Source organism: Mesoplodon bidens (genome assembly GCF_964165515.1).
Source record: "Mesoplodon bidens genome assembly, chromosome: 18".
Lineage (NCBI taxonomy): Eukaryota > Metazoa > Chordata > Mammalia > Artiodactyla > Ziphiidae > Mesoplodon > Mesoplodon bidens.
In genome coordinates this window covers 919,100-946,649 of record NC_138175.1, presented here as the reverse complement: position 1 = coordinate 946,649, position 27,550 = coordinate 919,100, and the positions used below count along the sequence as shown (strand labels likewise).

Genomic DNA, 27,550 nt, shown 5'->3' with positions numbered 1-27,550 from the left:
TGGGCAGGGGATCCCTGCCCACAAAGGCTCCCAAGAGGCAGCTGCCCCCGGAACTCGGGTTGGCCTGCCCTTGGGGTCACGTCCCTGGCCCCCTCTGGCCTCCGGAGTCAACCTGCTGGGCTCGAAGAGAGCTCTGCCACCGGGAGGTGTGGCCTGGAGAAAGCGTTTCCCCTTCTGTGCCTCACTTTCCTCACGAGGTTCCCGCACAGCCTTGGGACACTGCGTGCACAGAACACACAGTCAGGTCCAGCTGGGCCCTCCCCGGGGACCCACACGCTGCTCCCACACCACCTTCTGCCGTGGTGACAGATGCTGCCTGGGGCTGGGGCCGGGCCACCTGCATGTGTTCCCCACCTGGAGTGCAACATGACTCCTGGGAACCCTTCGGGAGAAGTGGTCCGGGCTCAGATCCTGCCCAGTGATGACCTCTGATCCTGCCAACCTGCTAGGCCCCCCAGAGTGTGTCCAGTGCTAGAACGAGCAGCCCCACGGATCCCACTCCTGGGCAGAGGTCTGGGAGGCGGGCTGGGCTTGGCGATGGTCCCAGGGGCCTCTGGGGCCGTCTGGCTCTGGCTGGTTGGCTGGGAGTGGCTGTGCTGCCCAGGCCTCCGCCCAGCCAGTGGGATGGGGAGCAGGTGAACCGCGCTGACCGAGACACCAGTGACCTCTTTATTTCCAGCTGGGTGAGTGGTTGCCCAGGGGCCTGTAACAGTCAGGGTGGGCAGGTGGTGGGGCTACCGGCAGGCTCCGACCCTTGGCTTCACACCGACCCTGAAGGGGCTGAGCGGGGGAGGGGATTCTCCAGGGGTCTCAGCATGTCCATGCCCATTGCCAAGGGTGGGAGTGTGGCTCAGAGCTCCCACACATGGGCAGGTGCCCTGGGGACGCCTGGGTTTCCGGGACAGAGTGGCCAGTGACCAATAAATAAACAGCACAGTCTAAACCCACCTGGGCCCCAGGCCTCTTGTGGGGTGACAGGCTCTCTTCTCGACTCAGGCAAGAACCTGGCTCAGGGAGCTCCGTGTGTCACGGGGGACGGGAAGGGAGAGAAGCAGACCTGCCCTCGGTCAGGCCCACGGCCCCTCTGTCCTTGGGCTTGCAGGGCCTGCAGGGCATCAGCGGACTGAGCCGTTGGAGTGCGCAGGCCCCAGGGGAGCCCAGTTTCCCTGCACGGGGCCTCTCACAGGTGGGGACAGGAAAGAGAAGGGCCTGGTTCCTGGGAGCTGACTCGGGTCAGCCCCATCCTATCAGGAGCACAGGGGCCTCCTTGAGCCCTAGGGGCTGATGTCAGGCGGGGGCGAGAGCCCCACCTCGGCCAGCCCACTGCCCCATGCAGGTGCCTCCGGGCCAGTCCTCGGCCAGCCCGTCCTCTGCTACTTGCCCAGGGCCCGCCGGGGCAGCAGCTCCACGTAGCTCAGGGCGCTCTGCAGTGACGTCAGGCAGTAGCCCTCCTCTCCGATCAGGTACCTGCACGGAGGCGGCACAAGCACCTGTCACTGGAGGGGTGCAAGGAGACCCCGACGTTCTGGAAGGGGCACCTGCCCTTGCGGGGCAGAACCTGGATGCTGAGGTCCCACGGGCTGTCAGGGTGCTGGGCTGGGGGACGGCCCACTCCCCAGGCAGACGCTGCTCAGGGGATGGCCCCCTGGCTCCTCTGGGCGGCGTGCTGGGTGAGGGGCAGGGAGAGGGGCCGTGGGCCCCGTGCATGGGTGGGAGCCCGAGCTCAGCCCCCACGCTGGCCCGAGGCTCCCACCTCTCGTGGATGAACTCCTCCAGGGCTGCACACTCCGACACCAGCTGGGGGAGGCCACTCCTCAGCGCCACGAAGGACAGGATGGGCAGCAGGTCGTCGGCGCCACTGTTGGGGAGACGCAGAGCCGGCCAGGAGGCTCCAGGGGCCGGGGGTGCTGCTCAATCCCCACAGCCCTGGAGCCTCCCAGCTAGGTTCCTGGAGCCTCCCAGCTAGGTCCCTGGAGCAGCCTTGGGCTTGCTGGATGCTATCCCTGTGCCTCTCCTGCCCGCCGTCCTCAGGGGCCTGGGGGGTCGCTGAGGCCATCCTGAACGGGGACCCTGTGCCGCAGAGCCCAGGGCTGGACCAGGGAGGCCCCACAGTGAAGCTCTCCCGTGAGCTTGCCCGAGCCCGGGGACGGGATGACGGAGAGGGTAGCCCATGTCCCAGGCAGCCTGCTCACTCCTGGGGTCAGGGTCACTCACGTGCCACTCCAGGTACCCCAGACCCTCCGCAAGAGGCACCTAAGTGAGCGAGGGAGGCCCTGGGGGATGCTCAAAACCCTGGCGAAGGGCCCACGGGCCAGCACTCTCGGCAAGGAGCACGGAGGCAGGCTGGTTTGAACCTGATGACCAACCAGGGACTCCTGCCCCCACCTCCTTGGGTGCCACACGCCTGCAGGGACACATAGTGCCCCCCCGCTCCTTGGATGTCCTGAGGAGAGAGCTAGCATGGGGTTGCAGCTGGGACTTGGAAACACTTTCAGTCCTGGGGCCCTTTCACCTGCTGCAACTTTTTCGGAGACCAGATGGTACAACAGTGATGGTGGCCAGTGAGAGCCAGGTGGGTCCCCCGACCTGACCCCGCAGCCCACCCAGCCGGCTGCAAGGACAGGTGCTTTCAGGGCGACCCCAGTCTCTGGCACAGGGTGAGGGTTTGCCAGCCCCAGGTGGGCGCCAGGGCCAGGGAAGGACGCTGCTGGCTACAGGCCCGTCCAGGTGAGATAAGGCAGGACCCAGGTGGGAAAGACCCCCGCCCACCTCAGGAGGCTGGGGCAGGGGCAGTGCAGGAACCCCAGGCTGGGGCTCAGCACAGGGGACGGGCTCTTCCCCAGGACAGGACCGGGGCGGCTTCCCCAAGTGTGCACCTGAGGGGGTGTGCACGCTACCGGGTTAGCAAGGGGCTGGACCGTCTCGTCAGCAGGGCTGGAGCCCGGGATCTTTGGTGGAAATGGGCCACACTCTCCTCAAGGAGAAGCAGGGCCAGGCGCCGGGCGGGAACCCGAGGTCCCTGTGCCAGGGCCTGGGTGGAAGGGTTCCCGCTCCCCTGGCCTCTGAAGGCAGCCCCTCCCGCGCCCAGTCCCCACCACAGGCCGCGGCCTCCTGGGACTCACATGGCGGCGATGCCCGGCTGGGGCGCAGCCTCGCGAGCCCGGTAGTAGTCCTCCGCGCAGGCACAGATGACCCGCAGGGCCCGCACTGCGTCGCAAAAGCCAGGCTTTGGGTGAGGGGGTGGGGATCTCGTCCCGGTACGGCCCCGGGCACTGCCCCACCCCCATCGCGTGCAGGGCTGCGCAGAGCCTGGACGATCACCACTCACGGCCCACGGGACACACCCCCAGCGGACAGGAGAAGGGCCTGCCGCTGAGGGGTGAAGGCGCAGGCTCCAGTCGCCCTCCGGGACGGGACTCTGTCTGATCTGACCCCCTTCTCCCTTCCCTCCAACCAAACCGTCCCCCCTCACCAATGCACTCCAGCTTCTTCTGGGGGCAGCTCTCCAGGACCAGCAGCCCTAGCTCCTGGGCGGCGGCACAGTAGGGGTAGGCGCCGGCTGCCGTGGCCTCGGGGTCCCGGGGGAGGAGCTTGGTGGGGACGCCGACGGCCGCCGGGGGCGCGTTCCCGTACAGCTCCATGCTCCTGCTCAGGGCGGCCTCCCGCAGGCGGTGAACGCTCCTGGGGCAGAGAGAGGCCAGGCTCAGCGGCCCAGGGCCCCGTCCGGGAGGGGACAGGGGCGGGGCTGGGGAAAGCTGGCCACGCCCCGAACCGTGGGAGGGTGCGCGTGGCACCGCCTGCAAACGCGCAACACCTGAGGAGGCCTGGGAGGAAGGTAGCTCAGGGATGCACACGCGGCAGGGCTGTACCTGTACACGGCCAGCAGCAGGGGCCACAGCGGGGAGAAGAAGGGCTCCTCGATGCAGGCCAGGCAGCGGTCTTTGGAGGCGGCCGTGTTCAGGCCTTCAAATGCCAGGAGGGTCAGCGAGAGCAGCCTGTCTGCCGGGAGCACAGCCGGTACAGCGGCACTGTGGGGACCGCTGGGACCTCCAGCCCCGCTGGCAGCCCCTGGAGGCCTCTCCCACCCGCAGCCAACCTGGGGTGCCCAGGCAGGGTCCCCACCTGCCTGCCCCTCCCTGCCACCCCAGAGCCAGCCTTGGGATGGGCTGAGCCACAGGTAGCTCCCGGCTCAGCTGGAGGGGCTCTGCCTGGCCCTGTCCCCCCCCACTTCAAACGCTGCAGCGCAGGGTGGTGCAGGGAGTCGGGGCCCTCATCCCTAGGGGGTCACAGGGTCATATGCAGCTCCCCCAGGGGGCCAAGGAGACAAGCCTGGAAGGGAGGGCATAAGACAGCTTCTTTCTGAAAAGGGTCTATACCCCAAACTGTGGCACCCAGAGGAACGTCAGAAGCATATCTGAAGACAAGAAATCTGAGGCCCAGAGAGATGAGGGAACTCGCCCCGCACGGGGAGGAGGGGGTGCTCACCCAGAGTCTCTCAGACAACACGGGGCCCTGACTGCTGGGCCTCTCTCGCTGGTTCTTAGGAAACCCTGACAGCCTTCCTCCTTGGAAGGGACGTGAACCCCCTGCCACCCTGGGCTCCTTACGGAACCCACACTCTTCTCAAATGGAAAAACCTAAGATGAGCCACCACCAGGCCGCACACACCTAGAGCCCTGGGTTTGGAAGGGTGGGGGTCGGACCTAATGGGGCAGCTAGGACCACCTGGCAGCCAGAGGCTCTGACGGCAGACCCTCCCCCAAACACAAGACTGAAACGGACCCGGCTGTCCTCCCCGTGTGGCCCCGTGAGGAGACAGCCAGGGATGGAGGGAGACCCTGGCCACTGCCGGCCCCAGCTGCTCTCTGGGGCAGGGTGTGTGCCTCTCTGCTAAACTGGACACGTGGCCCCAGGGGAGGGCTCTGCAGAGCAGGGCCGGCCTGGATGCCACCCAGAGGAAGGCTCTGCCGGACCGGGCCCATCCGAGGCCTCTGACAAGCTTTGCGAGGACGTGGGCTTCAGACGGCGCAGTTCCCCCACCGCCCACCTGGCCCGCGGCATGGGCCTCACCGATGGCGTCGTGTATGTCCTGCACGGTGCCCTTCAGCTGCTCCAGCAACGGCTCCTTCCTCACCCCTGGGGGCTGGGGCTCAGGCCGCCCCCCAGGGCCCCGGCCTCTCCTCTCAGGAGTAGCCAAGAACTGTTCCAGGTCCCCGAAGGAGCTGTCCTTGCCCGGCAGGTCGGATGAAGTGTCCGCCAGGGGTGAGGGAGGCCCCGCGGGGCTGCCGTCCGCCCCTCTGTCTGGGTTGCCGGGGTGGGGTGGGGGGATGGGGGCGATGGCGGAGGCGCCGTCTGTGGGCCTTGGGGCTGGGCTGGGCTCCGGGGGGGAGGGCATGCAGTAGAGGCTCTGAGAGGGCCGGAGCCGCCGGCTTCCAGGAGCCAGCAGCCCGTCGGCGTCGGGGGGCAGGGAACGGCAGCCCAGGGCCGAGGCGGCGCCCCTGCTCACGATGGGGTACAGCGCCCGGTACACCGCGCACTGGAGCTGCTTCAGGAGCTGCGAGATGGGGTGGTCGGGGACGCTGTGAGTGGGGGGAGAGGCAGCGTGTGAAGGCAGCGCCGTCGGGCTGGGGCTGCAGTCCCCTCGCTGGGTGACCCGGGGGCTGAGAAGGCCCGCCGGCCTGCGAGGCCCTTATCTGACCCCCACCCAACGGCCACGTGGCCCCACCGTGAGGGACTTCAGAGAAGGGACGCATGGACTATTCCTCGCGGCTGAATGTTGCAGGTAAGGCCTGTCCCAGCCCTCTGAGAAGCCAGAAGCCCCGTGAAAGGCCATCCGCGGACAGGCGGCCCCGGGGTCACAGGCGGGGGCCTCCGAGAGAGCCAGCGTGGCCTGCTGCCCGTGCGGTCACCCCAGACCGCCTCGCTCCTCTCTCCTTCTTAATTCTTTCCTCCGCCATCAGCCTGCAGCCGGGGGAGGGGCTGACGGCCGGTACCTGAGCAGGTGGGAGACCAGGCTGGTCACCAGGGACAGGTCCCCTGGGCTCCTCTTGAGCTTAGCCTTCCAGCGTTTTGGCCAGTCCTGCAGGACAGGAGACCATGGGGGAGAGCCCGCGGGAAGCCCCTCCTCCCAAGCCAAGGCCACGCCCAGGGGCCCAGGCCTCCCTGCGGACGCCCCGCCCCGCCCACTCACGTGGTCTTGCTCGTACTCGAGGATGGCGGCGTAGAGGGCCCGCTGCTCCCGGTCCTCCGGGGTCAGGGCAGCCTGGCTGCAGAACCTCCTGGGAGAAAGGACAGGTCTGGGGGCCTCAGGGCTGGACAGGCGGGCGCGGGAGTCCCCACCTGGCCCCCCCAGTAGTCCCGGGGCCGAAGGCGGAGACGCACCTGTTGGCGGCCTCCTGGAGCCGCAGCCGGCGCTCCTCCATCTTCCTCTGCAGCTGGGGCGGCAGAGTCAAGGCCCTTCTGACGCGGCGTGCACGAACCCCCCGGCGTCCCAACGCCCTGCCGGACACGGGGCCCGTTGGGATGGGTGGGAGGAGGGCCTGGGCCAGAGGACAGGCCCTCTCAGGGAGGGAAGGCAAGTCCTAGTCGACCTGAGGGGTGGAGAGGAGTCTGTGGGTGCTGGGAGGGGCAGGGTGGCCTGTGCAAAGGCCGGGAGGCGAGAGGAAGCGGGGCTGGGCAGGAACCACCCGCTGAGGACAAGCGTCTCCGAAACTGGAAGACCTCTGTCTCCACACCTGAACCCTGGCATCTTTACTTCCCTGCCCCCTTCCTCAGCTGAAGCCTCTGCACACTAAGGATGGACGGAAAGGATACTGTCTTCTCCCGGGCTTCAGCGATCACCAGGTTCTCCATCATCTGCCGCTGCAGGGACAGGGTCTAGGACGGGAAGGGTGGAATAAGGCCTACTCTCCCCGCCGCCCTCACTCCAGACCCTCCTGGGCTCCGCTCACCAGGGATGTCTTCTGCATGGCCTGGCTGGGGTCCAGACGGGCCATCCGGGCCTCATAGGCAGCCTTCAGCTTCTGATTCTGCAGGGAGGCTTCCTCCAGGGGTGTCAGCTCCCTGGAATGGTGACAAGCTGCTGTCCAGGCTCCAGGAAGCCCAGGAACGCTCTGGTCACCTGAGGTCCCTTCCTGGCCCTGCCCTGAGACCGGAAGGTGAGGAGGTGGTGATGGGGGCAGGCGGGAATGTAAAGGAGGGAGGAGGTCTGGGGTGGGCGGGAGGCACCTGCCTCCCTGAAACATGGCCCTACTGCCTGGATTCCAGACCTTTATGCACACCAGTCACACGTGTTTATTAACAGCATGAAACTCTGTGAAGGCACCATGTTAGCCAAACAGCTAGATTAGTTTGCAACCCATTAAAGTGGGGTGGGGGTGGGGGGTGTTTCACAGCTACTTGGTAACAGCCACCAACAGCCCCCTCACCATCAAAACTTCTGGTCCCACGTCTTCCTGCTTTCATGGGTGGGAGGAGGTAAGTCGTGGGGAAACAAGACTATCCTGGAATGGAAGTCTGGTGCCTGGCCCTGCCCCAGAACTGCACATGCAGAGACAGGGTGCAGCTGTGGCTCAAGGCCTGGCAGCATTAGCAGGAAGAGCCCATCCTCTTGCTCATCCTGCTGGGATTCTGGCATCTGTGTCTCAGTGTCTTTCACCAGTTCTAGAAAATTGCTTTTATCTCCTCAAATAATGCTCCTCTCGCATTTTCTTTCTCATCTTCCTTTGGAATTCCAATAACCCGTTAGACCTTCCATGTCTTTTTGTGTGTGTGTGAGCCATTCAGGGTATCTTTTAACCTTTTATCCAATTCTCTGTCTTCAGCTGTGTCTACTCTGCTGTTTGAAACTTGTCCCCTTCTTTTTGTGTGCATGTGTGTATGTTTACAGGAGAATATAATTGTTGTTGTTTCTGATTAGTGTTTAAAAATAATTTCAGTGTTTTTAATTTTGTTTCTACTTGGTTCTTATTTGACCCCTATTATAAACTCTATTTGACCCCTATTGTAAGTCAGATTTTATAGTTTCTTGTTCCCTGCAGGTATTTTCAAACTTGCTTTTTATTTCTCTAAATACAGAAAGCGTGATTGTATTATAATCTGTGTCCTATAACTCTATCTGAAGACTTTGCAGGTCTGTTTCTGCTACCGCTCATTTACAGTTTCTTGGTTCTTTCTGTACTTGGTTATCTTTGACTGTGTACCACTCATTTTATGAAAGTTGAAGGTGCTTTGCTCCAGAGACAATTTGCATTTGTTTCTGCCAGGCACCAGGTATTTCCATTCTGGGATCCCTTTTGACTAAATCCACCGTGGTTAGCTCACTTTGCCTCCAAACCCAGGCTTAGCCCACCTTCTGTTCTGACCCATCTTACTTCTTAGAGCTTTGTGACTCTACAACCTGAAGCTTCTGGAAGATCTCAGGCGGCAGAAAGGGAGAGAGCTTCCCTCCCTCATCTGAGTACACCCGGCGGTGTCGGCTGGTAGGAGAGGGGACGGGGGCAGCCACAGGCATGGCTGGCCTCAGGCATGTTTTCCCTGTAAGACATACGTAGCCAAGGGTCTGCACAGGGGTCTGACATTCCACAAAGGAGATGCAGACTTGGGACTTCCCTGGTGGCTCAGTGATTAAAAATCCGCCTGCCAATGCAGGGGACACAGGTTTGAGCCCTGGTCCGGGAAGATCCCACGTGCTGTGGAGCAACTAAACCCGTGTGCCACAACTACTGAGCCTGCGCTCTAGAGCCCGCGAGCCACAACTACTGAGCCTGCGTGCCTAGAGTCTGTGCTCCGCAACAAAGAGTAGCCCCCACTCACTGCAACTAGGGAAAGCCTGAGCACAGCAATGAAGACCCAACGTGGCTAAAAAATAAATTAATTAATTAATTTAAAAAAGAAAAAAAAAAGGAGAAGCAGACTTGGGGGAGGGATGTCCTAAGAAAGCTTTCTGCTGGACACCCACCAAGTTTGGCAGCTGTCGACTGGGCCCTCTCCAGACACTGCTCAGCCAGCTTCAGCATCTTCGAGGTGTCAGGGGTCACAGTTTCCCCAGCTTCTGGGGAGCAAGTGACAAGAAGGGTGGTCACCATCACCTCTATCGCTAATCAGATTCTTGCTGGGATGGAAACAAAGGTGAGCTCACTCCCTCCTCATCTCTGACCACCTGCCCTGGGTTTACCTGCTGGCCCTGTGTGTGGCTGTCCTGTCCTCTCGCCTGGACCATCAGAGCCTTCTCTATAACTAACTGGGCCTTTTCTCCTCACTGACGGCTTCACCTTACTTACAGCCCCTCCTCCAGGTGGGCCCTGCAGTCAGCACGGCTGTTTCACAGAGACAGTTTCAAAACCCACCTCCCGCCCTCTGGCTGTGTCCAAGCTCACCCCTGGTGCAGCTGGAGGACTTCTGTTCTGCACTCCCTCTGCAAATCGCTCCTATCAGCACACTCGTGGTGTAGGAGCTGCCACCTGACACTCTCTCCTGGACCCCACCAGCCCCAGCTCCTGATCCAGCCCTGCTCCCTTCACGGCCAGACCCTCACCACACCCTTGTTCAGCCACATCACTCCCATTGCGGTGGCCCTCACCCACTCAGTCCTGCCCTTCTCTGAGGGCTCCCTGACCTCGCAGGTCTCTCCTCTAGGACGACCCCTCGCAGCTGCTCCCGCCGTGCCCTCCTCCCAGTGCCCAGAGCTCTGCTGAGCTCCCTAGCTCCCCAGGGTGGAGACTCCCACCCCTCCCTGACTGCTGTCGGGCTGCTGGACACCTCGAACAGCAGGTGCTCCTGACGGAGGCCTCAATTCTTCCCCCACGTCTGCTCCCGCCACCTCGGGCACTGCCTCCTGTGCTCCCTGGCCCTCCACCCCCGACTCTGGGCAGCTCACTGTCCCCTTAGAGTGTCTGGTGAGGCCCGTCTTTAGAGAACATGCCCCAAGCCCTCACTCCTTCTACCTCCAGGCAGTCCCACCGCTGCTGTCCTCACCGTGGGAGCCTCCTGAAGGATCTGCTCCCATGCCGGCCTCTCCCCACAAAGCCTCCACGAGCTTCGCCTCGTGCCAGAACCACCCCAGGCCCATCCCAAGGACCTGCCGCCCCCAACTGCACCTTCCCCTCTCCAGCCAGCCTACCCTTGTGTCGGGCACCCACTCTCACCTCAGGGCCTTTGCAGTGCCCTCTGCTGGGATGCTGCCCCCAGCCCTCAACCATCGTGCAGCTCACTCCTCCCTGGACTGGGGTTCAGTGTCCAGTCTTTGGTCACGTCCCAGCCCATCTCCATCCCCTCAGTCACAGCAGCCGGCTCTTCCTGCTCCCTGTCGCGCTCATGCTTACCGAGCGCTCAGCCGTCCACCTTCTACTAATGGCCCGGCAGGTAAGACACAGGACACCCCCAGGCCTGGGGCCCTGGGACCCATCAAAGGCTAAGCTGTCCACAGTCCGCCCGGCCTGGGAGGAGCTGTACCTTTGGAGGCCTCCACTTCTTCTAGCAGCACCTGGGAGATGTAGTGGACGCTCCTCAGGTATTCTGTATATGCCTCCTATGCCCAGGGAAGAGAAATGGCAGGGGTCAGGCCAGTAGAGGCGCATAATTCCATCATGCCTGCTCGGTGCCCTTGTGGAAACACAGGAACAGTGGTGCCTGCTTATCTGTGAGATACACCTGCAGTGGCCGAGCTGGTTCACTGGTAACTGCTCTGCTGGGGCATGGAAAGTACCCCTCTTCTCTAGACTTGAAGCTGGCATCACTGCCTTTCTCTCCAGTACAGGAAGGAACGGAGGTTCTCTGTCAGTGGGCCAGGGTAAGGAGCCTTGGCAGGTGCTGCCATTTTCCACTCTATGCAACAAGTTATCTTCCTGTGTAACTCAGGGGCCATTCACTCAGTGGGTTTGAAAAAAATATTTCCTGGGAGGTGAATCAGGGAGTGTGTTGTAAATCTCAGAATCACTTTCTGACTCGGATTCTGGGAAATCCTTTCCCGAACCCCAAAATAAGTATTCCCTGGGCACGCAGCAGTCTGACACTAGAATGTCAGTATTTTCAAGAGGGTGACCCTACCGTCCTGTTCAGGGCTCCCTAACAGAGCTCAGGGCGTTTGGAAGCATAGCATGGTGCTTTGCTTTTTGTTTGTTTTGCTGCATCCCAGTTCTCAAATTACCCATCTTTAAGTCTACACCTCAGATAAGGATAAAATGGGTTCCGGGAAGGATTTCTGACTTGGGGGCATTTGCTGCCCTAGGATCCCGACTTGGGGAAGGCAGCGGATGGAAGACAGGAATGCCTTTCGGAGGCACCCGCGGCCTCCTCCCCTCCTTGGGCGGCCCGGTGTGACTCAGCCGGCTTTTCCACGCGGTCGCCACCCTTAGGATTAACACTCGTTCTTGGAGACAAGCCACACCCCTCCCCCGCCGGCATTTCCTTCCAAACAAGCTCTGAAGGCGACTGGAAAGCCGCAGCTAACCTCTTATGGGTACCGTCCCCTTCGGGAATCTGACTAAAGCTACAGGGCCCGCCCCCAAACTATACAAACACACGGGATTGTCTGCCAGATACACTTTGGAGGGCTGCTTCACGGACCCTCCTGAGTCCCCTTTACAAATGAAAACACCTCTTCTCATATTCCCGACTTGATGAACAGACGGGAAAACTGAGGGCAGGAGCCAGCGGGAGCTGTCCAAGGTCACGGCCGAAGCCCGAGCCCGCGCCCCGGAGCCTTCGGAGAGGCCTGGAGGCGCCCACCCCGCAGCCCCGCCCTCGCCCACGCCCACCGGGCTGGCCGCGGGTCGGCGACCGCCCCCGCCTCGCCCCGCCCGCCTCACCCGGGGCCGGTTGCCGGTGTCCAGCTCGATGGCCCCGTTGGCCAGCTTCATGGCGCATTGAAGCGGTTTCACCGCGCCGTCCCCGACCGCAGCGGCCATGGCGCCGGCGGGGGAGGCGGTAGCGGCCGAGGGGCGGGGCGGGCGGCCCAGATACCGGAACGCGGCGTGCGCGGGCGCGGGTGCTGCCCGAGCCCCGGACCGCCGGAAAAGGCGGTACCGGCGTGGGGCCACTTCCGGAAGCCCCGCCCCCCGACGCGCGGCGCCGTCCGTTCCTGGAGCCGAAGGGGCGGAGGTGGGGGTGACGGAGCTCTCAAATAACCTCCTCCCGCAGTTGCCACGACAGTGTAAGTGCAACTACCGATGCCATCACTCCTTGTCGGTGACAGGGCAACCGCGAACGCCTCGCCCCTTGCTCTCGTCATGCCGTGCTGCCCCGCCCTCCTCACTCCGCCCCTCCCCTCCTCAGTCCGCTCCTCCCCTCATCGCCCCGCCCCTCCTCGCTACGCTTCTCCCCTCCCCTCCCCCCTTTCCTCGCCACTCCCCTCCCGCAGTCAATCCGTCCAATCCCTGTTTCCTCACCCTCCTCGCCCCCATCACTCGCCCCGCCCCGCTTCCAGTGAGTCCAGCGGAGCCGAACGGCGGAGTCGAAGTGAACGAGCGCGAGCACAGTCCAACCTAGCGGACGAGAGGCTCCGGGCGGAGCAACACCTAGCCCTGCCTCTTGGCCCGGCTAGCCGAGCGGGGCCGAGCGGGGCCGAGCGGGGCCGAGCGAGGAGGAACGGGGCGGAGCGCCGGGCCGAGCGGAGCCGAGCTGGGCCGAACGGAATCGGACGGGGCGGAGCGCCGGGGCCGAGCTCAAGCCGCCGCCACAGCGATGAAGCGGGACCGGCTCGGGCGCTTCCTGTCGCCCGGGGTGTCCGGACAGCGCGGGAGCTCCGGTGGCGGCAGCTGTGGCGGTGGCCGGGCCCGGGGCCGCCCCTCCCGCAGCGGTCCCGACGTGGCCGAGGCGGCGGCTTTGGTGGCTGCGCGGCTGGGCTGGGGCCCGACGCGGGCCTGCGCGGACGCGGGCGAGGACGGCGCCGACGAGGCAGGTGGGTCCTGCCGTGCGGGCTCGAGGGGCGGTGGGCCGGGGCCCCCGGTGACCGCCGAGTGCCCCCGCGATCCCCCCGGCTCCCGGTGACTACCCAGCCCCCCATGACCACCCGTTTCTCCGCGACCACCCGGCCCCCGGGGAGCACCGGCCCCCCGTGACTCCCCGGCCCCCCGCGACCACCCGCTCGCCCCCGCCCCCCGCGACAACCCGGCCCAGGGTGCCTTGGCTCCTCAGAAAGCGGACTAGGCCTCCCCGCCTGGAGGGGGTGAGGCGGTCTCCGCGGCGGACGCCGCAGCTGCGCTGGGTGATGTTTCGCAAGACAGCTGTCCTTTCGGCGCCCACTCTGAGCTCACTGAGTGATTAGTGCTCAAGTCCTGCCGTCTGTCGGGCAGGCCTGGGTTTCAGTCGTGGTTTTGCCCTGTGCTCTTCGGATAATGGCTTAATCTGGTCTGGGCCTCAGCTTCCTCTTCGTTAAGACAGAACTAAGAGGGTTGAGTGTAGGAGTGCCGGGGCCCCCTCCTGGCAGGCGGTATGGGCGTTAATATGCACTTTGCCTTCGTGTAATGTTTTTGCCCCCTCGAGAAGGACTTCACGCTTCTCTCATGTAGTCCTCCCCCGGGGCAGAGAGAGAGGTGGCATCATCTACACTTGCAGACAGGAGGCCCCCGGAGAAGCAGAGCATGGGCGTGGCTCTGTCAGTTCTGGTCGCAGGAGGGTGATGTGAAGAGGAGTGAAGTTTCCAGCTTCGTTTAGGAAGTTCCATAGCTGTGGAGGCATTTATTTATTTACTCAAACTTTCTTTTTTATTATTATTTTTTTGGGGGGGGGATTTTTTGAGGTATAATTGGCACATAACATGATATTGGTTTCAGGTGTACTAGGTAACATCCATCACCACTTGTAGTTAGAAGTTGTTTTCCCTTCTAAGTTCTCTAAGATGAGAACTTTTAGGATCTACTTTTAAGATCTCAGCAATTTTCAAATATACAACGCAGTATTATACTGAAGTATCTGTAGTTACCATACTGTATAGCACATTGCCAGGACTTATAACTGGAAGTTGGTACCTTCTGACCACTTCAGGTATTTCACTCACCACCCCACTCCCCTTCTCTGGCAACCACTAATATATTTTCTGTAACTATTAGTTCAGGATTTTTTCTTTTTTAGATTCCACGTATTAGATCATATGGTATTCATCTTCCTCCATCTGAGTTACTTCACTTATTGTAATGCCATTAAGGTCCATCCGTGTTGTTGGAAATGGCAGAATTTTCTCACTTTTTCATGGCTGAGTAAATATTCCACACAGTTTCTTTAAACATTCACCCATTGGTGGACACTTCGGTTGTTCCCATACCTTGGCTGTTATAAATAATGCTGCAGTGAATATAGGGGTGCATATATGTTTTCATTTCCATAGGATAAACACCCAGCAGTGGAATTGCTGGACCGTGTAGTAGTTCTGTTTTTAATTTTTTGAGGAACCTCTATACTGTTTCCATAGTGGCTGCACCAATTTACATTCCCATCAACAGTGCGCAAGGGTTCCCTTTTCTCCACACCCTTGCCAACACTTGTTATTACTTGACCTTTTGGTGATGGCCATTCTGACAGGTGGGAGTGATATCTCATTGTGGTTTTAATTTGCATTTACCTGATGATTAGTGATGTTGAGCACCTTTCCACACACCTGTTGGTTATCTGTATGCCTTTGGAAAGAGGCCTCTTCAGATCCTATGCTCGTTTTTAAAATCAGATTATTTGTGCTCTTATTATGGTGTTGTATGAGTTCTTTACATATGTTGATTATTAACCCCTTATCAGATACATGGTTGGCAAACTTTTTTTCCTATTTCATTTTGTTGATGGTTTCCTTTGCTGTGCAGAAGCTTTTTAGTTTGACGTAGTCCCATTTGTTTATTTTTGCTTCTGTTGCCTTTGCTTCTGGTGTCAATCCAGAAAACCATCTCCAAGACCCGTGTCAAGGAGCTCACCTTTGTTTTCTTCTCTGAAGGACTCTTATGCTTTCAGGTCTTGCAAATCTGTAATACGTTGGCGTTTAGTTTGAGTATGGTATGAGGTGGTGGTCTAGTTCCATTCTTTTGCATGTGGCTGTCCAGTTTTCCCAACACCAGTTTCGTTTGAATTTTATTTTTTTATACAGCAGGTTCTTATCAGTTATCCACTTTATACATATTAGTGTAAATATGTCAATCCCAGTCTCCCAGTCCCAGCACCATTTATTGAAGAGTGTCCTTTCTCCATTGTATGTTCTTGGCTCATTTGTTGTAAACTAATTGGTTCTATACGCATGGATTTATTTCTGGGCTCTCTGTTCTGTTTTATTAGCTTACATGTCTATTTTTATGTTCACACTGTACTGTTTTGACAGTACTCGGCAGTACTATTAATACTGTACTGTAGCTTTGTAGTATAGTTTGAAATCATGCCTCTGTGATCAGGCCTCCATATAGTTTGAAATGATGCCTCCAGCTTTGTTTTTGTTTCTCAGGATTGCTTTGGCTATTCATGGTTTTTTTTTTTTTTGGTTCCATATAAATTTTAAGATTGTTGTATTTTTGTGAAAAATACCAGTGGGGTTTTGATAGGGGTTGCTTTAAATTTGTAGATGGCTTTGGGGAGTGTAAACATTTTAGCAATATTAATTCTTCCAACCCACGAGCATGGACTGTTTTTCTATTTATTTGCGTTTTCAGTTTCTTTCTTCAGTGTCTTATAGTTGTCAGTGTACAGGTCTTTCACCTCCTTGGTTAAATTTATTCCTAAGGATTTTATTCTTTTTGACACAATTATAAATCTGGTTGTTTTCTTAATTTTTAATAGTTTGTTAGTATTTAGAAGTCAGCCGATTTTTCTATCTTGATTTTATATTCTACAACTTTACTGACTTTGTTTATTCTAACAGTTTTTTTGGTGGAGTCTTACAAAGTTTTCTATATATAATATCATGTGCAAATAGAGGTTGTTTTACTTCTTTCTTTATGATTTGGGTGGTTTTTATTTTTCTGGCCTAATTGCGCTGGCCAAGACTTCCAGTACTATGTTGAATAAAAATGATGAGAATGGGCATCCTTGCTTTGTTCCTGGTCTTAGAGGAAAGCTTTTAGCTCTTCACCATTGAGTATGATGTTAGCTCTGGGGTTGTCATATATGGCTTGTATTACGTTGTGGTACTTTCTGTCTGTACACAATTTATTGAGGTTTTTATTGTGAATAGATGTTGAATTTTGTGAAACATTTTTTCTGCACTTATTGAGATGATTGTATGATTTTTATTTTTTGTTTTGTTAATGTGTGTCACATGGATTGATTTGGGGAGGTTGAGCCAGCCTTGCATCCCTGGAATAAACCCCAACTGATCATTGTGCCTGATCTTTTACATATATATATATATATATATATATATTTATTTATTTATTTACTTACTTATTTACTTACTTAATATGTTTTTTGGTTCCATCGGGTCTTGGTTGTGGCACACGGGATCTTTCGTTGTGGCGTGTGGGCTTCTCTCTAGTTGTGGCACGCAGGCTCCAGAGTGCATGGACTCTGTAGTTGTGGCACGTGGGCTTCAGAGCGTGTGGGCTCTGTAGTTGTGGCGCCGGGCTCAGTAGTTGTGGTGCGCGGGCTTAGTTGTCCCGTGGCATGTGGGATCTTAGTTCCCCAACTAGGGATCGAACCCGTGTGCCTTGCATTGGAAGGCGGATTGTTAACCACTGGACCAGCAGGGAAGTCTCCGTGATCTTTTAAATTAATTGTTGAATTCAGTTTGCTGTTATTTTGTTGAAGATTTTTACATCTATATTCATTAGGTATATTGGCCTGTAATTTTCTTTTCTTGTTGTGTCCTTGTCTGGTTTTAGTATCAGAGTAATACTGGCCTTGTTGGGCTTCCCTGGTGGCACAGTGGTTAAGAATCCGCCTGCCAAAGCAGGGGACATGGGTTTGAGCCCCGGTCTGGGAAGATCCCACAAGCTGCGGAGCAACTCAGCCCGTGTGCCACAACTACTGAGCCTGTGCTCTAGAGTCTGCAAGCCACGACTACTAAGGCCACGTGCCACAATTTCCGAAGCTCGTGTGCCTAGAGCCCGTGCACCACAACGAAGAGCAGCCCCGGCTCGCTGCAACTAGAGAAAGCCCGCGCACAGCAGCAAAGACCCAACAGAACCAAAAAAAAAAAAAAAAACAACAAAAAACCTGGCCTTGTTTTGGAGGCATTCAGAATTTTTTGAAAGGTTTTCTAGCCCAGAAGGCCCTCCACTGGCCATTTTCCCCAGAGGCTGTGTATTCGCCTGGCAGGCCAGAGCCAGAGGCCTGCCTTTGGCCCAGACCTGCGCCTGTGTTTCAGGGGCGTGTCTGGGTAGGCCCCGCTCCGGGGGCTGGGAGGCTGGCGGAGTGTGGGCCTCACCCGCCCTGGGAGCTGTCCTGCGTGCCTGACTCCATGTTCCCGTGCTTTTGCCCAGGAACCGCCCGGGCCCTGGCCATGGGGCACTGTCGCCTCTGTCACGGGAAGTTCTCCTCGCGGAGTCTCCGCAGCATCTCTGGCAGGGCGCCTGGCGAGAGCTCAGAAAGGCCGCCCCCTGGGGACCGAGTTTTGGTCCGGGACTTCCAGCGCCTCCTGGGGGTGGCCGTCCGCCAGGACCCGGCTCTGTCCCAGTTTGTCTGCAAGAACTGCCACACCCAGTTCTACCAGTGCCACGGCCTCCTCGCGTCTTTCCTGCAGAGAGTCAACGTCCCCCCCACAGGCCGCCGGAAGCCTTGTGCAAAGTAGGCGCCCGCCCTCGTTCGCTGGGGGCGAGCAGGAGACCCCGCGAGCGGGCCGAGCGGGCACAGGGCGGCCCGGGTGGGAGCCTCCGCATGGGGAGCCCATCATGCCGGGTGAGGCAGACGCTCGTGAGCACCAGTGCGACGGGTGTGTGGGCGGGGGGCCCGGTGGGCGGCCTCGGAGGAGAGGGCTCAGCCTGCACGCGGAGCAGCCGCTGGGCCCACTCCTGCTCTCAGTGGGCGGCGCTGCTCCTTTGCAGGGTCGGTGTGCAGCCTCGGACAGGGGCGGAGGAGGGAGCGTGCGTCGGTGAGTGAGTGCACCCCCGGGGTGGGGTGGGGTGGGGCGGGCGGGGTGGGAGGTGCAGGTGCTCACGGCCGCGGGCTGGCCTCTCTGCCTCTCCTCAGTGGACCTGATCGCCTCGAGCCCCCAGGGCCTGCGCAGCTTGGTGGGGTGGGTGCACGGACACGCGGCCAGCTGCGGGGCCCTGCCCAGCCTCCAGAGGACCCTGTCCTCCGAATACTGTGGCATCGTCCGGGCCGTGTGGGGCTGCGACCGAGGGCACGACTACACCATGGACGCCGACTCCAGCTGCGGGGCCCTCTTGCTGGACGGCGCCTTGGGTGTCAGGCGGACGTGGGACAAGGATTCGGCCCCGGGGCTCCCCCGGCATCGGGGGTCCAGCCCCAGCGGGGCTGCCCCTCAGAGCTCCCAGGGCAGAGCGACCGCGGCCGGGGCCGAGACCGAGACGCTGCCCAGCATGGACACAGCCCGGCCTCCTTCAGATGGCGACCCGGTGGGGCCTGGGCCGGGCCCCCCGCCTCAGCCAAGCCTCCCCCAAAGCGGGGCACCAGGTAGGAGGCGCCTCTGGGCTGTCTGACCAGGATTCCTAGTCCTGGGCCAGGCTCAGCCCTCGACAGGAAGCGTGTGTTGGGGCGGTGGCTGCGGTGTCGTGTGTGGAGGGGCCGGGGTAATGCCGGGGGCCGCCTCACGGCCGTCTGACAGCAAAGAGAGGCCGAGGACCCTGTTCCGGCGCTTTCTGTGACGGCACACTCGTCTGCCCTCCAGGCTTCTTCTAAGCCTGCGTGGGCCCAGGGCACAGAGGGTGGAAGAGGATGGGGGCCTCGTGGGGCATGACGGCGGTTGGTGTCTGAGGCTGTCCTGAGCCAGCTGCAGGTCACTCCCTGGTCCTCAGCCAGCGCCCAGTGGGACCAGTGTGGACAGGCTGCTCTGGGCGGCCCCTTCTTTGGGGCCTGATCCCATGGCACTGTGGGTTGGGCGCAGCTGTTCGCAGACGTCGTGTTAGGAGGGCCAGGCTGGCTTCCGGCTGCGTCTCTCGGCCTCCATGTGGGCGCCTGTTGCCGTGTGGGCACCAGGCTGCCCCGTGTGCTGACCCTCCGCCACCGGACGGTTCAGACTGAGGGCGACGCTGGTGCTGGAGGGGAGAGACTTGTGCTGCACGGTTCTTAGAATTGTTGGGTTTCTAAACTGTGTGCCTGCACTACTTGGATAACAGTGATTTTTTAAAATGTCCCAAAACATCCACAAAGTACAAGTCATCCCATCCCAAAGCGGCTGGATCCGAACCCCTGGGGAGGGGCTGGGCTTGCTGGTGTTGCTACTGTTGGCTGGACATGGGGGTGGCCTGGCGCTGGGGCCACCCCCATGTGGGGGATGGGTCGGGAGGTGAGTGACTTGGAGGCAGGGGGACCCCAGGCTCCCCGTCGTCCTCGCGGGGAGCACCACCTAGCTGTCTGGGGGTGACGGGTGACTGGAGTCTTGTTCTTTGTTTCTCAGGGCAGTTGGGTGAGAAGCAGGTTCCATCTCCAACCTCGGATGATCGGGTAAAAGACGAGTTCAGTGACCTTTCTGAGGGGTGAGAGAAGAGTGGGTTTACATAGCCTAAAATTCCTCCTTGGAAACAAACGCCGCCATCCCAGGGGCCGGCAGCCTGGGTCTCAGCCGGCCTCCCCACTTTCTCTGTTGGGAGGAGGGGAGCAGCGGGGGGTGCTTCTAGGCTTCCGTTCCTGAGTGGGGTCTCCTGGGTCCCCGCGGCACCTCAGACCTGATGGAGCTGCAGGGGGCCTGGCCAGGGTGGTATGGAAGTTACTCTGCTCAGATGGTCCTCTGGCTGGTCCTATGCTCCTGCCGCTTGTCTCGCCCTCCAAGGCCTGAGTTTTGAACCAACCCCAGACATTACTAGAACAGAAGCCAGCCTCTGGCCCTCTATCATGATGTGTTGGTGACATGGGGGTGGAGGCTCCCTACAGGAGGACAGACCTTCCTGGAAGGGGCACCTGTTTGCTCCTGGGGCCACCCCCCGGGCTCCAAGACCAAACCTCTCGGGATGGAGGCCGCACGCCAGCCAGCCTTCCCACCCTGCCCTGCGAGCTCTGGCTGGACTGCAGATGCACTTTTGTCCAAACAAGTAGAAGGACAGTGTGATTTTGGTGCCAGTGACGGATGACCCAGTTGCTGGAAGAACCCCAACGTGTGCGCCACAAACTCCCCCGGGGTCAGGAGGCCGTGGCTGTTCCGTAGCCACCAGCCAGCCTTGGGCCTTTCTCCGTGGGGAGTGTGGCAGCTGGGCTCTGTCTGCTGCCTAGCAGAGCCTGTGTAGTGACTCACACTTCAGGGTAAAGGTTATAGACGTACAGATGTTTTTTTGGCCTTTGTGACCTTTGAGATGACTGACAGCTGACCTCTCATCTGGGCAGGTGCTCACGGTTACCGGGGTGAGGTGACATTGTAAAAGCCCACTTCCTGAGAAGCCCACCTCTTGTGAGGGTCTTCACCCCCTGCCTCGGGCCCCGGTAGAGAGGCTCTTTGGGAGTTCGGGGTCCTGGTGTCATGATGAGAAGTGTGGCTTACAGGGGATCGTCAGCTTGTGACCCTGGCTCGCGTGCCCTTTCTGTTAGGAGATGGGATTGGAGACTTAGGAATTTTAGGCCTTTTGAGGAGAACTGAGATGTGCAGGGTGGGGATCCACATGGTGTCTTTAGACAGGAAGTTTCACTGGCTCCGTCGCCGGCCCCGGAGCTTTGCTAAAGGTTCTCTCTTCTTTCCTAGAGACTTCCTGAGTGAAGACGAAAATGACAAGCAGCAGAATGCCCAGTCCTCAGACGAGTCCTTTGAGCCCTACCCAGAAAAGAAGTAAGGGGGACGGGGGTGCTGTAAGCTCGCGGGGCGTGGGAGGTGTCCAGTGGGTGACCTGGAGACGTGCGTCTGCCTTGCGGGGCAGCGGGGACTGGACGGAAGCTCGCTGCCCCCGTCTGCCTTGCTCAGCACATGCTTTCTGCTTCTCTGTTGGCCTGACCTCCCAAGCTCAGCACAGTGTGGCTTCTGGGTGAGCTGGGAGGACCTGCCCAGTTCAGCGCAGGGACCTGGCCTGGCATCACCCTGGGGGGCAGCAGCCAGCTGTGCGAGGAGCCCTGTGGATGTGACCCCGCCACCCACCCGCGTCTGCTGTTGGCCCCACTTTCCCGGCTGGCTCATCATCAGCTCTCAGGTCCGCCTCTGGCACTGATTCCCACGCCACTTCCTCGTTGAGGCAGCCTGCCCCCTGCAGGCTTTGTGTTCTCTCTCCATTAGAACTCGGGGGCGTGGCAGAGAAGGCCGATTGTCACTTGTGTCACCCTGTGCCCAGGAACACCCCAAACACCTCCACTTAGTAGATGCCCAGCCTGGGCCTCTGACGTGGAACAAAACCACAGGAGCACCACAGCATCAGCCAGGGAAGCACAAAACAAAACAGAAGCAAGCATGACTTCCTTTTCTCCTTTAAGTTCCCGTGTGGGCTGTGTGGGTAGAGAGACAGGAGAGGCGGCGGCTCAGGAGATCCCAGTCGGGGTGTGGGGCTGGCTGAGTCACGAGCCCTCGAGCAGGCCTGAGTAGACAGACACTGCCTGGGGCCAAGAGGGGGCATCAGGCGGGCTAGGCTGGGGAGACCACATCTGCTTGCATGGTGCCGCCCGGGGCTGCGGCAGGAGTTCCCGCTCCCCACCCTGAACTCCATGAACCCACCTCTTACGTCCTGCTGCCCAGCAGGCCTGGGGCCACTGGTGTGGGGACGGGGACACCTGCCGTGTCCCTGGGTTTCCAGGAGGCCCCTGGGAGGGCACACGGACACATGCTGTAGGACAAGACACACAAGGTATGTGTTCAGAGGCCTGTGGGAGGTGGGGCTGGGTGGCAGTGGGCTGCCGGAAGCTCTGGGCTCAGCCCTGACAGCCACTTGGTGCCTCAGGTGCCATGATGGGAGTGCCAGCTGACGTCCTAGGATGGGGCCTCTGATCAGCCGTGGTCCATGTGACCTTGCAGCAGACGTGCCTGTCGGGGTCCGCAGCCAGGCGGCAGGGGCCGGGGCTCCAGCGGGAAGCGGGAGGGAAGGAGCCTGAGCGGTGACGGGAAGGAAGGGTGCTGGCAGCCCCGAGTTGGGCGCTGTGAGCCCGGTCCTCTTGCGTCTGCAGGGACCTCAACCCCTCGTCCTTCAAGGACTCACCGGAGACACCCGTGGGCTCTCTGAAGCCTCCTGCTCTCAAGAAACGTGTAATCCTGTGCAAGCACTGGTTACGGTTCAGCTCTGACTGGGTGTCCAAGCCACAAGCAGAGGAGGAGGGTGGAGGCCAGGACCGTGGCCAGGCTGGAAGAGCAGTTATTAGCCAAAAGGAGAAGCAGCCTGTACAGCTGTGGAGAAGGTTCTTGTTAATACACTGTTTAAAGAGGAGGACAGCAGCTGTTTGTTTTTAATTGTGGTAAAACATACGTAAGAAAATGTACCGTTTCACCGTTTTTTAAAGTGTACGACTCAGTGGCATTTAAGTGCTTTCACAGTGTTGTGCAACTGTCGCCACTATTTCCACACTTTTACTATCCCAAACAGAAACTCTGTCCCCATGAAGCAGCGACCTCCCCTCTCCTCCCCACGGGCCCTGGCAACTCCTAATCTAGGTATCCATTCTGGGGACTTCATACAAGTGCAATAACATGTTATGTGTCCTTTTGCTACGGGCTTCTTCCACTTAGAATAATGTTTTTGAAATTCATCCATGTTGTGATGTGTCAGCTTGATTCCTTTCTATGACTTGAGTAATATTCTATTGTAAAGGGACTTCCCTGGCAGTCTCGTTGTTAAGACTCCACTCTTCCACTGCAGTGGGCATGGGTTTGATCCCTGGTCGGGGAACTAAGATCCTGCATGTGGCATGGTGTGGCCAGAAAAAAAAATTCCATCGTATGGATGGACCACGTTTTGTTGATCCATTCATCTGTCAATTTTGGTTGTTTATACTTTTTTGGCTATTGTGAATCATGGTATAAAGGCTGTTGTAACAAGTATCTGTTTGAGACCCCGTTTTCAATTCTTTGGGTCATATGGTACTTCTTTAACTTTTTGGGGAACTGCCGTACAGTCTTCTACAGCAGCTGCACATTCTACATTTCCTACTAACAGTGTACAGGGGTTCTGATTTCTACACATCCTCACCAATATCTGTTATTTTCTGGGTGTGTGTGTGTGTTTAAATAGTCATCCTAATGGGTGTGAAGTGGTATCTCATTGTCATTTTGATTGGCATTTCCCTAGTGATGAGTGATGTAGAGCATCTTTTCACATGCTTGTATCTTCTTTGGAGAAATGTCTGTTCCAGTCCTTTGCCCACTTTTTAATTGAGTTGTCTGTTTTTTTGCCATTGAGTTGTACATATTCTCCCTTTTTTCACTCTCTTCATAGCGCCCTTTGGTGCACAAAAAATTATTTTGAAGTCCAGTTTACCTGTTTTTACTTTTGTTCGCTGTGCTTTTGGTGTCATATTTAAGAGAAACCACTCCCAAATCTAAGGTCATAGAAGATTTACCCCTAAGAATTTTAGTTTTAGATCTTTGATCCATTTGAGTTAATTTCTACGTAGGGTGTGAGGTAGGGATCCAGCTCCATTCTTTTGTATGTGGATATTCGGTCGTCCCAGCACCTTTTGTTGAAAAGACTGTCCTTTTCCCCAGTGAGTGGTCTTGGCACCTTTGTCAAATCAGTTGATTATACTTGCAAGGGTTTATTTCTGGTCGCTCAATTATTCAGTTGGTCTGTATGTCTGTCTTTTTGCCAGTACCACACAGTTTTGACTATTGTAGCTTTGTAGTAAATTTTGGAATCAGGAAGTTTGAACTCCCCAGCTTTGTTGTCTTTCAAAATTGTGTGGTTATTCAGTGTACCTTGAAATTCTATGTGAAAATTTGTTTTGTTGTTGTTGTTTCTGTAAAAAAACACCATTGGGATTTTGATAGGGATTGAACGTGTAGATTGCTTTGGGGGATTACTGCCATCTTTACAATCCATGGGTATGAGATATCTACTTATTTAGGTCTTTAACTTCTTTCAGCAGCATTTTGCAGTTTTCAGTGTACAAGTTTTTCACCTTGGTTTATTCCTAAGTGTCTTATTCCTTCTGATGCTATTAAAAATTGTTTTCTTAATTTCCTTTTTGGACTGTTCATTGTTAGTGTATAGAGATAGAACTGGTTTTTGTGTGTTGATTTTCTACCCTGCAATGTTGCTGAATTTATTTTTCTGTGTGGGTTCTTTAGGGTTTTCTACATATAAGATCATGACATCGTGAAGAGGTAATTTTCTTTCCTTTCTAATTTAGATGCTTTTTTTTTTTTTTTGCCTAATTGCTGTGGCTAGGACTTCCAGTGTTCTGTTGAGAAGTGGTGAAAATGAGCATCTTTGTCTTGTTCCTGATCTCAGAGGAAAAGCTTTCAGTCTTTGACCACTGAGCATGGTGTCAGCTGTGGGCTTGTTGCTATGGCCCTAGAAGTTTCCTTCTATTCCGGACAGATTTCCTTATACTCCTGGATCTAGAAAGAAAAGTGTGCATGTATCTTTAAGTCTTTGAAGGACACCACAGTGGGGGGTGCTGTGTCTGGCCTGGTCCTCTGGGGCCTGCAAGACTGGCTGAAATGCACGACCCCACGACCCCACACGTGTGGAGGACAAGGTCCCCGCTGCCCAGGGGCTGCGGAGTGGGGGACGGCAGTGGGTGCAGAGCTCTCTCCTGGTTGCCGTGAGTCTCCCAGCAGGTTCCAGAAGAGTGGATCCTGATCTTTTTTCTAGCTTAACGATAGTTTTGTTGAGGGACTGACCCCGAGTCTCCCCTGCCCCACCATTTTCCATGCTGTCTCCAAAATTATGGTGTTGATGTTTCAGACAGGGAGTGAAAGTTGTCATGAAGGCCCACTCCTATGTCCCGAGGGGGCAGTGCAGGGCCTCCACCTCCCCGAAGAACTGTTCTAGCTTTGGTGGCCAAGGGTCAATTTGAGGGCCAGCCAGTCAGCAGGGGACTGAAGCAGGTTAGCCCTGGAGGCCCGAGGAGACCCACCTCCCGTTTGAAGAAAAACGAGCAGCGCATAGCAAACAATCAGAAACATCACTGACTGTTGTCCTCTTTCTCCCCCAGGATCTCTGGTAAGAAGAGTGAAAGCAAAGAAGCCAAGAAGTCAGAAGAACCAAAAATTCGAAAGAAACCTGGGCCCAAGCCGGGCTGGAAGGGCAAGCCGCGCTGTGAGAGGTGAGGGGCCGGGGCCGCGCAGCCCGTCGGGGCCGCACAGCCCATTGGGGCCGCAGCTCCACGTGTGCTCTGCCTTGCAGGGAGGAGCTGCCCACCATCTACAAGTGTCCTCACCAGGGCTGCACGGCCGTGTACCGTGGGGCTGACGGCATGAAGGTGAGGGCCCCGGCCCGTGGGGGAGACAGGCCCGCAGTGCTGGGATCTGTTCCTCTGGGGAGAGGAGGGTGTTGAGCAGGGCCTGTGGGAGGGAGGCACGTGCTGTGACCAGGGGTGTCGGCCAGGACGAGGCCCTCAGGCCCCCGGTCCCTCCTGCAGAAGCACATCAAGGAGCACCACGAGGAAGTCCGGGAGAGGCCCTGCCCGCACCCCGGCTGCAACAAGGTGTTCATGATCGACCGCTACCTGCAGCGCCACGTCAAGCTCATCCACACAGGTGCGTCCACCCACCCGCCCCCGGGGACAGGGCTGCCTCCTGGGAAACCGGCACCAAAGAATCCTGGTACCTCTCGGTGGGTTTGCTGTCGTGTTTAAATCATTACTTTAAGAGACGTGTGCTTTTTGGATTACAAGTGACCCGCATTCATTGTAGAAACTGGGGGAGGAAGCACAGTGAAGACAGTGCCCTGGTCATCACCGCCAACAGCACGTGAGGCCCACAGCCCCCTTCTCTCTCTGAACACACGTTCATACCTTGGACTCGTATGTGCCTGGTGCACATTGTCACTGCTTCTGCACAGAAGGCAGCTCTCCCAAACCACACCCCCTTCTAGATAGATGTTACATCTGTGTCTATTGCTAAGAGAGTTTTTCTTGTTTTGAACTTTGTAAAAATGACTTACTTCACTCAGATTTGACAGTTTAATTGTTGGCGCACATTTACTTGTTGGTTCCACAGCGAAACAGTTTTCCTGTGTTTTTTGCTCCAAGTGTTCTTGTCTGTGTCTCCTAACACGCACACTGATTCTCTTGGGTTGGGTCAAGCTGTTCTCAGTCTGGATGCCAGTGGTTGTGACCACAAGCAGTTTTTGTTTTTAACACAAAAGAGGCTAGATCGAGTGCTATCGGGACGGTTGCCCCTAGTGAGGGAGGAGCCTGCCTGGGAGGCTAGTTCAGGTACTGATAGATGAGCAGTGGGACGTGCAGTGACGTGGGGCGGGAGGCGTGTGGCAGCTGCCCCACTGGCACGGCCTGCAGTGGAACCACTGGTGTGGGGCATGACGGTTCAAGTTCTGTTCAACAGCGTTAAGACTGCCTTCGCAGTGGGTACCCTGCAGTGGGCCCAGCGTGGCGGTGGGTCTTAAGAGTAGCAGCAACTGTGATCAGTCATCTATGAAACCTTACTGATTTGGCTTCCTCTAAAAACTTGTGCTCAAGGAAATCGGCCTAAAGGGCAAGAAAACAGGCTCCAGATGAAATGTACACAGTAGTTGGAGAGGAAGCCGCAGCCAGGTGACAATTTCAGGCGACACGGAGGGCTATGTATCAGAGCTGTGTCACCTGTAAGGCACTCGGGCACCGAGGGGAGGGTGTCAGGGCCTGTGGTCACTGCCTCTCTGGTCCCCAGAGGTGCGGAACTATATCTGTGACGAGTGTGGGCAGACCTTCAAGCAGCGGAAGCACCTCCTGGTCCACCAGATGCGCCACTCAGGAGCCAAGCCGCTGCAGTAAGTTGGGGGGGGGAGCGGGGGTGTCTCTCCCACCAGCGGGGCCCTGGCTCACCTGCCCCCGGCCCCCAGGTGCGAAGTCTGCGGGTTCCAGTGCCGGCAGCGGGCATCCCTGAAGTACCACATGACTAAGCACAAGGCCGAGACGGAGCTGGACTTTGCCTGTGACCAGTGTGGCCGGCGGTTCGAGAAGGCTCACAACCTCAACGTGCACATGTCCATGGTGCACCCCCTGACACAGACCCCGGACAAGGCCGCGGAGCCCCCGCCTGGGCCTGCGGCGGGGCAGGCCGTGAAGGCTGAGCCCACCTGAGGGCACGCCCACCCCCGAGCTCAGTGGGCAGTGACGGGGGTTCAGGCCTGATGGCACAGCTCTGCACCCCGACGAGCCCCCACCCCGCGTGCTGGGCGGCAGGGGCTCAGCACACAGCTCACAGGGCCTTGTGGCTTCTGCTCCGGGACCGGCAGTTTCTTCTCCTATAAACAAACAGAGTGACTTGGGGCCAGAGGTGGACTTCAAAGAATTGATTCCTCTTCCCTGCTGATGCAGTCGAGGTTTGTAACCCACTTTTCAGGGCAACGAGAGCTCCACGTTATGCTTGTAATAAATTATTTACCGAGGAGCTGGGCTATGC

General features: G+C 58.0%; 2 protein-coding genes across 4 annotated transcripts; one reads left to right on the top strand and one right to left on the bottom strand.

Moving 5' to 3' along the window:
• Positions 1-129: 129 nt before the first annotated feature.
• Positions 130-12,032, bottom strand: VPS9D1 (VPS9 domain containing 1). Of its 2 annotated transcripts, XM_081216621.1 has the most exons (16): positions 11,808-12,032; positions 10,453-10,528; positions 8,960-9,052; positions 8,373-8,535; positions 6,951-7,062; positions 6,814-6,876; positions 6,382-6,434; positions 6,191-6,278; positions 5,994-6,079; positions 5,071-5,579; positions 3,870-3,999; positions 3,473-3,681; positions 3,123-3,207; positions 1,754-1,858; positions 1,382-1,467; positions 130-219 (listed from the first exon to the last, which is right to left on the bottom strand). In XM_081216621.1, the coding sequence occupies exons 1-16, from the start codon at positions 11,904-11,906 to the stop codon at positions 191-193; spliced, it is 1,986 nt and encodes a 661-aa protein (XP_081072747.1). In that variant the 5' UTR covers positions 11,907-12,032; the 3' UTR covers positions 130-190. The 2 variants fall into 2 exon arrangements, with proteins under 2 accessions (XP_081072747.1, XP_081072748.1); XM_081216622.1 differs by lacking the exon at positions 1,754-1,858.
• A 20-nt stretch (positions 12,033-12,052) lies between these two features.
• Positions 12,053-27,538, top strand: ZNF276 (zinc finger protein 276). Of its 2 annotated transcripts, XM_081216623.1 has the most exons (11): positions 12,571-12,898; positions 17,388-17,691; positions 17,949-17,995; positions 18,094-18,540; positions 19,484-19,562; positions 20,756-20,839; positions 25,141-25,251; positions 25,332-25,407; positions 25,567-25,684; positions 26,816-26,915; positions 26,988-27,538. In XM_081216623.1, exons 1-11 carry the CDS (start codon positions 12,682-12,684, stop codon positions 27,226-27,228), a joined length of 1,824 nt encoding a protein of 607 aa, XP_081072749.1. In that variant the 5' UTR covers positions 12,571-12,681; the 3' UTR covers positions 27,229-27,538. The 2 variants fall into 2 exon arrangements, with proteins under 2 accessions (XP_081072750.1, XP_081072749.1); XM_081216624.1 differs by lacking the exons at positions 25,141-25,251; positions 25,332-25,407; positions 25,567-25,684; positions 26,816-26,915; positions 26,988-27,538 and having other exon boundaries at positions 12,053-12,898; positions 19,484-19,530; positions 20,756-20,840.
• The last annotated feature ends 12 nt before the right edge of the window (positions 27,539-27,550 follow it).